Genomic DNA, 10540 nt, shown 5'->3' with positions numbered 1-10540 from the left:
GACAGACCAAAAGTTTCCTACAAACTCTGTCTTATCAGGTAGAGTTTGCTAAAGCATAGTTTGCCTGCAAAATTCTACCTTAAGGGCATAGTTTGTAGGCAAACTCTGCCCCATCAGGCATAATTTGCATAAGGCAGAGTTTTGTAAGCAAACTATGCCCGATGGGACAGAGTATGTAAGCAACTCTGCCTAGCGATTTTTTTTTTAATTTTCGCCTGAGCAGGGATTCGAACCCTGAATCCTGAGATTTTAGGCGAAGGGCAAAAGTTAAATACTTTCATTTTGATGGAAAAAAATTAAAAACCACCCCAAAATAAGGGCATTAGTGCGAATGCCCCTTGATTTTAGTAAAATTTTCACAAATAGCTACCTTTTAGCTGCTTCTAACAAGCTATAACTACAAGTTCATTATTTACAATTCATAGCTGGTTTTTCCTATATTTAGGTCTTAGACGCGTCGCATAAATATAGCCAAAATATAGACTAAATACACGGAACTGTTGAGCAAATAATGCCTCTATTTAAGGGGAAAAAATCTTTTTCAAACTAAACAGAAATCTGTTTTTAATGTTCCATAAATCAGCAAATCTTATTCTCTTTCATATCTAATCACATATCTCATTCAACATCTAATCATTCACATAAAATTTGAATTCAAAAACTCTGTTCATATTTTTTCCCAAAATATAACTAAAAAAAATCTCTTTTTAATGTTCCATAAATCATGCAAAGCTTGATTTGTTCATCAACTGAATTACACGTTTCACCGTGTAATTGCAACTTTTTTATTTTTTACATTTTTCTAAACTTTTTAGTTGTTTTTCATATATATTTTGGCTATATTTTTAATTGTATTTTGATTATTATATTCAATATTACTTATTCTGGTTTCTGTTGACTATATTTAAGATATATTTTTCATATATTTTGACTATATTTAGAAAAATTTCAGAAAAAAAAAGTTGCAGTGAAAACGTTGCTACCTCAATTATGACTATATTTTGGCTATATTTTTTAATTATATTTTGATTAATATGCTCAATATTACTTATTCTGGTTTTTGTTGACTATATTTCAGATATAGTTTTCATATATTTTGACTATATTTTTCAAAATTTCAGAAAAATAATAAAAAAAAAAGTTGCAGTGAAAACGTTGTTACCTCAATTATGAACTCAACTTGAATTCGATATTTCAACAGATGAATTCAAATATATATTCGTCGTTTAAAACGCAAAAATAACAGAGAATCTTACATATTTTAGGAAATAAAGTTGAATTTTGGGGGTAAAAGGTTGAAATTAATTAGCAGTTAATACAGAGTAAAAAAAGGAAGTGAAAGAAATCAGAAACTGATTTGAAAAGCACGAAATTAGGGGAGATGGGGAGTTAGAAACGTATATATTTAGGAAAACGGGGGAGAGAGAAAGTGTGCAGCTAAAAAATAGGGGTGTGGGGAGTAGTAAGTTAATTGGTAGAAAAGTGAGTAGCTATAAGTTGTAAAAATATAATATTATAGCTACTAAACTTAATTATTAAAAAGTATAGTTATGTTCCATAAATATGTAACATAGTAAGCTATGCCAAGTAAAAATTACTTGATTTTAAAGGGCAAAGACCAACCCATTTAAAAAGAAAAAATTAAAAACCAACCCCTTTGAAAACCGTGCAATTTCTATGCACGGTTTGTTTGTCCTTCAAATGGCTGATATCTTAAGTAAAATGACATAGGGTACCTACTTAAGACTCTTTATTACAAAGTATATAGATAGTTTTCCTTATTTACAAAACATAACGATATTTTACGAAACATGACAGATTTTCATATATTTTTCATTTTTTTTCCAGAAAAAATATATATTTTTTAAAAATTAAAATTATTTTCTTAAAAAAATATTTTAAACTTTTTTAAATAAAATATTTTTTATATTTAAAAAAAAAATCTCTTTTGCTCAACGGCTTAAAAAAATTACCTTAAATTTTTGTGTATGAAAGCTGTATAAAATGTGTATGTGTGAGTGAAACTTTTAATATAATTCATACACAAAATTGTGAGTGAAAACTTTAAGCCTTGAATATTGTATGAAAGTTGTTATAATGTTGTTGTAGTTGTATTTATTTTCCAGAAACCTAATATGAACTTTATATATGAAAAATGTGAATGAAATTCTAAGTCTTGAGCGAGATATACACATGTCATACCGTTCTCATACATAAAATTTTGAGTGTAATGTTTAAGCCTTGATCAAAATATACACATTTCATACGTTTTTCATACACAAATTTTGAGCGAACTTTTTAAGCCTATACACATTTCATACACAAAAATTTGAGCAATTATTTTAAGTCTTGAATGTTATATCAAAGTTGTATAACGTTGTAGTTGTATTAATTTTACAAAATCTAACATGAACTATAGACAGGAAATGTGAGCGAAAATTTTAAGCCTTGAGCGAGATACAAATTTCATACACACAATTTTGAGCGGATTTTGTAAGCCTTAAACGAGATATACACATTTCATATCGTTTTCATACACTAAATTTTGAGCGAACTTTTTAAGCGTTGAGCGAGATATACACATTTCATACAAATTTCATACATAAATTTGTGAGCGATTTTTTTTTTAAATAAAAAAAATTAAAAATAAAAAAATAATTTTTTTAAAAAATAATAATTTAAAAAAATGAAAAAATATTTTTCTTTTTTAAAAGAAAAGCATGTCTTTGTATAGGGTATGTAATGTTATGTTTTATAAATAGAAAACTATCGACACGTTTCGTAAATATTTCTCCTTAATACAGAGGCGAAGCCAGGATTTGAAGCTTGTGGGTTCGAGTTCTAATTCTTTAAAGTTACTGGGTTCGAAACTAATAATTTGTACATATTTGATAAAAAGTTTAATGCAAATATATGATTCGGACGAAAGCTACTGAGTTCGATCGAACCCACACGCAAAGGGCTAGCTCCGCCCCTGCCTTAATATGTATATTACGTACTTTGCCCTTTAATTTAGTGAACTTATGCCTCATGGGACATACGTTCTTTAAGGGCACGAATGTTATGATGCGTAATTTATATCCTCTACGTAGAACTCCGATTTTGAAGGACCAAAAATTAAAGATTAAACCATTTGAAGAGCAACAGAAAATAGGGCCAGAAGTGCAAATGGATTGGGCTAGAAGCCCAATATATTAACAAAGTCTTGGAATAGTCCTACCGGAGCCTGAAGTGTGAAAGTGTCACCGCTGTTCAGAACTGTGTTTTCAGTTGGGGCAATAAGAATGGCGTTATGGATGGAAGCAGGTTCAGAACCAAAAACAGAGAAAGAATTAGCTGACCTTGATGCTATCTCTGCTCTCAAAGAATCTACCGCTCTTGAACTTAAGGTACTAGTACTATTATTATCCCCTAGTACTTGCTACTATCTTTTTTTTTGCTTCATGGGTACATCCTGATCCTACCCTCCTCAGACCCCACTTGTAAGATTACACTCGGTATGTTGTTATGTTATGTTACTTACTATACTGTACTTTGACAACTCTAGTTCGTGCAGTAAAGTAGTACAACTTGTACCTGATTGGTTAGTTACTGTGTTACTATTACTCTGCCTGATGAAACAATTGGTCGACTTGTAATGCGTTACACAGTAGTCTTTCTAGAAAAATATGGTATATAAAGTTTGTTTCTTTTGAGCTTTGAAGTCATGAACTTGGTACAAAAATCTTTAGGGTGTGTTTGGTATGATGGAAAATGATACTTATAAAGCACAAATTGTTACCAGATTGATTACTTACTTTGTTCTATTACTGCCTGATGAAACACTTGGTCCAATTGTAATGGGTTCAACAGTATGAAGGGTGTGTTTGGTATGAAGGAAAATGTTTTCTTGAAAAACAAGTGGGTTTCTTACTTATTTTTAGTGTTTAGTAAGTAAGCAAAAGAATGTTATCCCAAGAAAATCTACATGTAATTTAGCAAAACACTATTGGGGAGGGGAGTGGGGGGTTTGGGGATGGTGAAGGGGTGGGGGTAGGGGGCTTTGGGCGGGTGGGGAGGAGACAATTAAACACTATTTGGGTGGGAAGTGGGGGCTTGGGGATGGTGAAGGGGTGGGGGTAGGGGGCTTTGGGCGGGGGGGGGGGGGGGGGGGGGGGGGAGGAGACAATTAACTTGGAATATCACTTATGGAACTTGTGTTCCCTACTTTCATTAGGGAAGTCATTTTCCTCATATTTAACAATCTAACAAATGTTTGGAGATGGCAAGAGAGCGGAGATGGTCTATTCACTGTTAGCTCTTATTATAAGAGGTTGCTCATGAGAGAGGGATGTTCTTTCCCCCATGGCAACATTTGTATGGTTGGCGGCAAGGGGTGTGATTTTAATAGCTGAGAATCTGAGAAAGCAGAGAATCACCTATGTGAGTTGGTGTTTCATGTGTAAAAGTACAGGCGAAAGTGTAGATCATCTTCTTTTGCATTGCAAGGTGGCTAGCCGGTTATGGAGGGCGGTTCTCAATTTGTTTAGGGTGCATTGGGTCATGCCAGGTACAGTGAAGGAGGCTCTGCAAAGTTGGACTCATAGACTGGGGAAGAAAAGCCCGAGGGCTTGGAGTGTCGCCCCCTTAGCAATCATGTGGGTCATTTGGAAAGAGAGGAGTAGGAGGGTATTTGAAGGGTTGGAGCTTGATTATGCAAAAATGCAGAGTAGTGTTTTCTCTTTAGTCTCTTTTTGGTGTACTCACGAGGTCCCAATTTGTATAGAGAATTGGATCTCTTTTGTTGAGAACCATATTTTGGTGTAGGTTCTCTTCTTTTGGTATACGGCTTGTATACGGGGTTTCCCCCAGTTGTTAATAAAATTATTTACCTTATCAAAAAAATAAAAAAAAGGAGCTTGTTTTCCTAGAAAAAATGTTTTCCAAAATATTTTGACCGAAAATTGGTTCCAGAAAATGTTTTCCTCCCTACCAAACACTCCCAAAGTCTATCCTTTTGAGCTTTTGAAGACATGAACTTGGTACAAGAATCTTTAGTCATGAAAGTTTCGCCTGGAAAGCAGAAAGAGCAAGCTTCCCCATCCATCCGTTTACTTATTTTATTTAAAAAAAAAAAAAAAAAAGCCAGAACTGAGGCAAACTTCAACTGGGTTGTTCAGGGAGGTATACTTGGGAGAGATAATGTAGTTATGACTGAAAATATTTTCCTAAAAGATGTTTTCCTCGGTGAAACCATTTTCTAGTGTATGATTACCTTAAAATGTTGAAAATATTTTCCGTCAGCAAGTCATTTTTAGTTACAAAAATTCGTACTCTTACTACCTTGTTTCAACCAACATTTATGAATTGTTATCAACTTTACTTTTTCACCAATATCTCCAAAAACAATTCCTCACTTCGAATGATCATCATATATACCTATTTTATACCCAACTAAACTCTGAAATGATTGATCCTTTGACCTAAATAGTTTTTAGCTGAAATTTTTGCTATGGAAAATATTTTCCTCTATACCAAACGCACCATCAGACCTGACATTTTGTTAGGATAATCTCACCTAGTGGCCACTCCCGTTCCATGATTACTGGAAATCAACTGAATCTACAGCAAACTTGAATCAAATGAGTTTGAAAAATCAACAGTGCTTTGGAGAAGAGGATCCTGAGCTTTGTGGACCTTAGCTGCATCCAAGTGTTTCTTTTCGTATCTTTGTATTAAGAGAAACAAGAAGAAAAAAACTACTAAAAGAAAAGAGAAGAGTAGACAGGAGGCAAAAAGAAGAGCTTTATCATTTCATCTGTTAACAAAAAACCAAAAAAAAAAAAAAAAAAAAAAAAAAAAAAAAGAGAGCTTTATCATTTCGTCTAGTATAGTAAGAAGAAGTGAATCAGAGGAAAAATCTTATTTCCTTGATACAGATGGAGTCATGAAAAAAAGTTGCATTTCTTTCGATGGGCAGAGGAAAAATCTTAGATTTTGCCGAGTACTTTTTTGTTGCCTCATATCAATAGAACATGAGTTGCTCTCTCTCGTTAACTTTTTTTTTTTCCTTTTTTGATAATGGTGGTGTCCTGCCAAGCTTGGGCACACCTCGACTATTCCACTTCTCTCATTTTCTTTTCTTTTCTTTTGTCTCTTAATTTTTCAAATTCAACAAACCATAACATTCCTATACGTGTCCTTTTTTCTGGTTTTTCAGTTCAAATATAACGCGTGTCTATGACTGTCATGTGTTAATCTGGAAGCGAATACGCTAGTCTCTCTCTAATCCATATTGGGCTATTATGGTAGAAATGTTATGACCAATATCCTCCTTGGACAGCTATATGCACTTCACCACAACTGTTATTTTCATCCTTTCGGACCCTTTACGCTGTGCTGTCTACCTTTCCTATCTTTATGCTTTCCTTGATTATAGGGGGTGCAGCACCATTGTCGCCAAAATTATCATGACAAAACGAAAACTTTGCTGTCCTTACATTGCAGGAAAATGGCAACGAATATGTCAAGATGGGCAAGAAGCATTATTCCGATGCTGTTGATTGCTATACAAGGGCAATAAATCAAAATGCTTTAAGTGATGCTGAGCAGTCAATTCTCTATTCAAACAGAGCTCATGTCAATCTTCTCTTGGGAAATTATAGACGTGCACTCCAGGATGCAGAAGACGCAACCCAATTAAATCCAAGTAATGTTAAGGTATGCTTTTTTTAGTATGCATCATGTGTCGTATTACGGGCCATAGTTTCCTGCGAGTGCTGCATGTTCTTCGAGTATGTGACATCTATTTGTACTTTATTCATAGGCTCTTTATAGAGCAGCGAAAGCATCATTGTCTCTGAATCTTTTGGCTGAAGCAAAAGGGCTCTGTGAGAAAGGTCTTCAGCACTCGTCATCTAATGAAGAACTGAAGAAGCTTGCTAAGCAGATTGATATACAAAAATCAGAAAAGGAACGGCGTAATGCTGAAGTGTCTAAAGCAGTATCTTCTGCTAAGGTCTAAAACTATATTTTTATCTGTATACAGCAATTCTTCATTCTGGCAGCTTCTCACCACTTAATGTGAACTACACAGGTCCTTGTTTCTGCATTCGAGACTAGAGGATTGAAGATTGGGAAGCCCATGTATCAAGAACTCACTGGACTAAAAAAGCCAACATTAGACAGAAGTAATATTCTTCACTGGCCCGTTCTTCTTCTGTATCCAGAGGTTATGTCCAGCGACTTCATAGAGGAGTTCTGTGAGACTGACATGTTTTCAGCGCATCTTGATATGATATCCTTTGCTATACCCCCTATATATAGATACAAAAACAACAAACATGAATTGTTAAACCAAATGTGGTTCCCCCTGCTTTAACACCAGCTTGACTGATCGTGCTTATGTAACTAAAGCAAATTATTCTTTTTCCCATTATTATGAAGGATTTTGGTCATCCTTAGCTTCCACACATGTTTTCAGAAGGTTGTCCACCTCTGCCATGGGACAAAGAAAATGCTTACACTCGTGATGCTATTGAGGTGTATTATGAGGTATATAATGTTACATCATCTCTTGTTGCAAAAGCTTTCTTACTTTTTCTATTTTTCATGTCATTCAGAGAATCATCCAAATTCAAACATCTACTGTGCACCATTGAACATGGTGTTGCGCTAAAAGATGGCCAGCATACTGTTGTGTGTTCAAAATCTGGCACATCAAATTAGAAAGTGTGTAATGATGTCTAATTAAAAAGACACTCACATTGTTGTCAACTGAATGTTTTGTGATTTTACTTGACGGAATTGATGGGATTAGAATTTAACTTTTCCATATTTGTAAGTTTGAAGTCAATTGAATAAATTTGTAGGTACAACTTGCTTTTTGGTTCCACATGATCTTATTGTCAAATTAAAAATAGGAAGCCTAAAAGGTGCATCCTCCTTGAACTTTTTGATCTGTTCTACTTCACGAAGGAAAGGCAAGCCTTGTCAAAAATGCTTTTATGAAATTGGGCATATAGCCATCACATTCAGTTGGGACTGAAGGAACTTTAGGTTTGTAGTAGCGCTATGCAGGAGGAGGTTGGGGCACCAGCCCATTTGGGACTTGAAATAATTCATCAGGGTAGCATGATTAGTTTAACGAACTGCCTATTTACTCCATTTGTGCCCCCAGAAGATGGAGAAACCAGGATTTGTGTAGTTTATGCTGTTATCCATTGTTAAGTAGTCTTTGATTCTCCATCTAAAGGGAAGATATTCTATGAGAGATCATTTTCTTACCTTTATGTTCACACGATTTGCAAGAAATATTGCATGTCACAAAGCTGTCATGTTAGCTTGCTGTTCGGCTTTATTATTCTGCGCTTGCTTTTTGATGGATACTGGTCGACTAGGTGATTAACTTTACTGGCCTCATGATTGTCTCCTGGGAGTAATTACATAGGTTCACCATTTTTCTATTGACTTTTTTCCTTTGAGAATAATTCTTCTATTGACTTTGTAGTCCATAGTAACTGTTAATTTTGTGAATGTGCATATCGTCTGCTTTAGTTATTGGGATAAAGATTGGGTTCTAGATTTAATATTCATCCTTCATCCATTCTTCGTCAAAAATATTTCATCCTTCATTCATTTGTTCTACCCTTAGGTTAGATTGTCTGACTAGCTGTAGCTCGTTAAGGTAGTTTGTTATGGTTGATATAGTCCCTATGGATACATCTGTCGAGCCTCCTAACTCTAGTTATCGTGTAGTGGACGGGTGAGGCCAAGAATAATCCAGTATTTTTCTATATCTGTTTGACTCGAATTCTACTTGCCAAGTATGTGATTTTGTTGGAAACTCTTGTAGTTGATTGGAGGGATTTGCTATAGTGTGTATCTCAGGGATCATCTGTTATCTTCCAGTTAATATGCTCTTAATGCTTTCCTGTTTTAGTGGCACCAGTTCATGTGGCTGTAATTTGCTTCTCTGTTCTGAACTTCTGATTGAGCAGGCTTGTGCTGGTGTCTGTGTATCCAAGCGAGATATTCTTCGCTATCTGCTGGAAGGAACAGCTGCTTCTCATGTGGAAGACTTTGGTGATGAGGAGAGTGGTTCTGCTCAGAGTTTAACCAAGGGTAACGTTTCACAAGGTACACTTCGCCGTCTCTATATTTTGACAGATGAGAATTTGAGGAAGCTCCTCTTTCAAGATTATTGCAATCTATAGTAGATTTGCTGCCTAGTATCAGAAACAAGAGATCCATTGTACATTTGTACCAATTCAAAACACAGAGCAGATTATAATGTGTGCTTGTCTTCGGTTGTCTAATGCTGGGGGTTTCAAATAGATTTTTTCAAACCATCACAGTCATCTCGGCTTTTCTTCAGCATGTGTTTGCAACTTTTATTCTTAAAAATTGATGATTTGCACTCCATTGCTGACTTTCTATGTCTATTATATCCTCCTATGAACCTCGAGGAACTAGGATGTTTCACTTATTATATTAACAATGACATACTTTTCAGCGGGTAGATATTACAGTCTTGGCTCAAATGTACATGTTTGAGTGTTTCTGCTGTACTAGCTTTTAACCTTAATCTAGTGGCAGATATCAGAGTCTTGGTTCAAATGTACCTCTTCTGTTCTGTGAAAAATATGGTGCATCGCGATGCACATAGCTAGGTTTTTTCTCCCTTTTGCCTTGGTTCAATGTTAATGACCTCTGTTCAATCTTTTTTTGAGCCGTCCCTGTGTTTATGGACTAATTCTGTTCTTGTTTTTTCTTCACTCATTCTTTACAGCGGATGCTGCTAGATGGGTCAAAATTAATGAGAAGAGAACACTTTATAACGTTCTAAAGGAACCAAGTTGTGTAGTTCCTGGGATTCCTGGTATGAGATTATTTCCTAGGATGTATTTACACACTATGCAGTACCATCACATCATCTAATGTAGATAATTTTCTTGTCTCTTGCTGTAGTGTTTTGGGTTGTCTCGCGGAACTCCAGCTTCTATAAAGACTTCAAATCTGGAAATTGGTCTCCTCCAGAACTGGCATGAATTTGTGGTGGAGTTGCGAGTCCCGTATGAGTTCCTATTGACATGCAAGTGCCCTCAGTGTACAATACACCCGGTTACGTGCTTGATAATGTAACTTGGCGTTCAATTTTGTCTGTGGAGAGAGAGTTAGGGTTCTTGCTCATATTTGTAAACTAGCAGCTGTGCGAATCTTTTAAGGCAGCTGTTTGTGAGTGTAAAATTATGTGAGAGGGTTATAAAAAAAAAATTATGGGAGAAAGAGAGTAGTTGTGATCATGTAGAAGACTAGACTGTAAAATTTTGTCTGGGTTGGCTAGAATTGGATATTGAATATATCAATATATCAAATGATTATCATTGCTCCTTGGTCTTTACTAATTATTGATTTGACAAATGTTACTCCCTCCTTTTCATAATCAGTGATGTTTTTAGTTTGGGTACACTCCTTGAAAAAATACTCACTCTTAGAAAATAAGTATTTTTGCTAATTTATCCTTAATCAATGCCTTGAAAAAGTAGTTTTTTAGTTATGT

The 10540-nt window shown here is 35.1% G+C and overlaps 1 protein-coding gene across 1 annotated transcript; it reads left to right on the top strand.

Moving 5' to 3' along the window:
- Positions 1-3197: 3197 nt before the first annotated feature.
- LOC132610359 (uncharacterized) lies at positions 3198-10367 on the top strand. The gene is made up of 8 exons (XM_060324664.1): positions 3198-3389; positions 6487-6699; positions 6806-6997; positions 7076-7278; positions 7455-7533; positions 8979-9117; positions 9770-9859; positions 9949-10367. Exons 1-8 carry the CDS (start codon positions 3285-3287, stop codon positions 10026-10028), a joined length of 1101 nt encoding a protein of 366 aa, XP_060180647.1. The 5' UTR covers positions 3198-3284; the 3' UTR covers positions 10029-10367.
- The last annotated feature ends 173 nt before the right edge of the window (positions 10368-10540 follow it).

This window comes from Lycium barbarum, chromosome 9 (genome assembly GCF_019175385.1).
Source record: "Lycium barbarum isolate Lr01 chromosome 9, ASM1917538v2, whole genome shotgun sequence".
Taxonomy (NCBI): Eukaryota; Viridiplantae; Streptophyta; class Magnoliopsida; order Solanales; family Solanaceae; genus Lycium; species Lycium barbarum.
The sequence above is the reverse complement of the archived record's forward strand: the minus strand, read 5'-3'. Positions and strand labels throughout refer to the sequence as shown.

Excerpts from the sequence above, each read along its gene's own strand:
- LOC132610359 (XM_060324664.1), top strand. The coding sequence starts at position 3,285 with ATGGCGTTATGGATGGAAGCAGGTTCAGAACCAAAAACAGAGAAAGAA. Across the intron at positions 3,390-6,486 it reads CTACCGCTCTTGAACTTAAG|GAAAATGGCAACGAATATGT; the intron begins GTACTAGTACTA and ends CTTACATTGCAG. Across the intron at positions 6,998-7,075 it reads AAGCAGTATCTTCTGCTAAG|GTCCTTGTTTCTGCATTCGA; the intron begins GTCTAAAACTAT and ends TGAACTACACAG.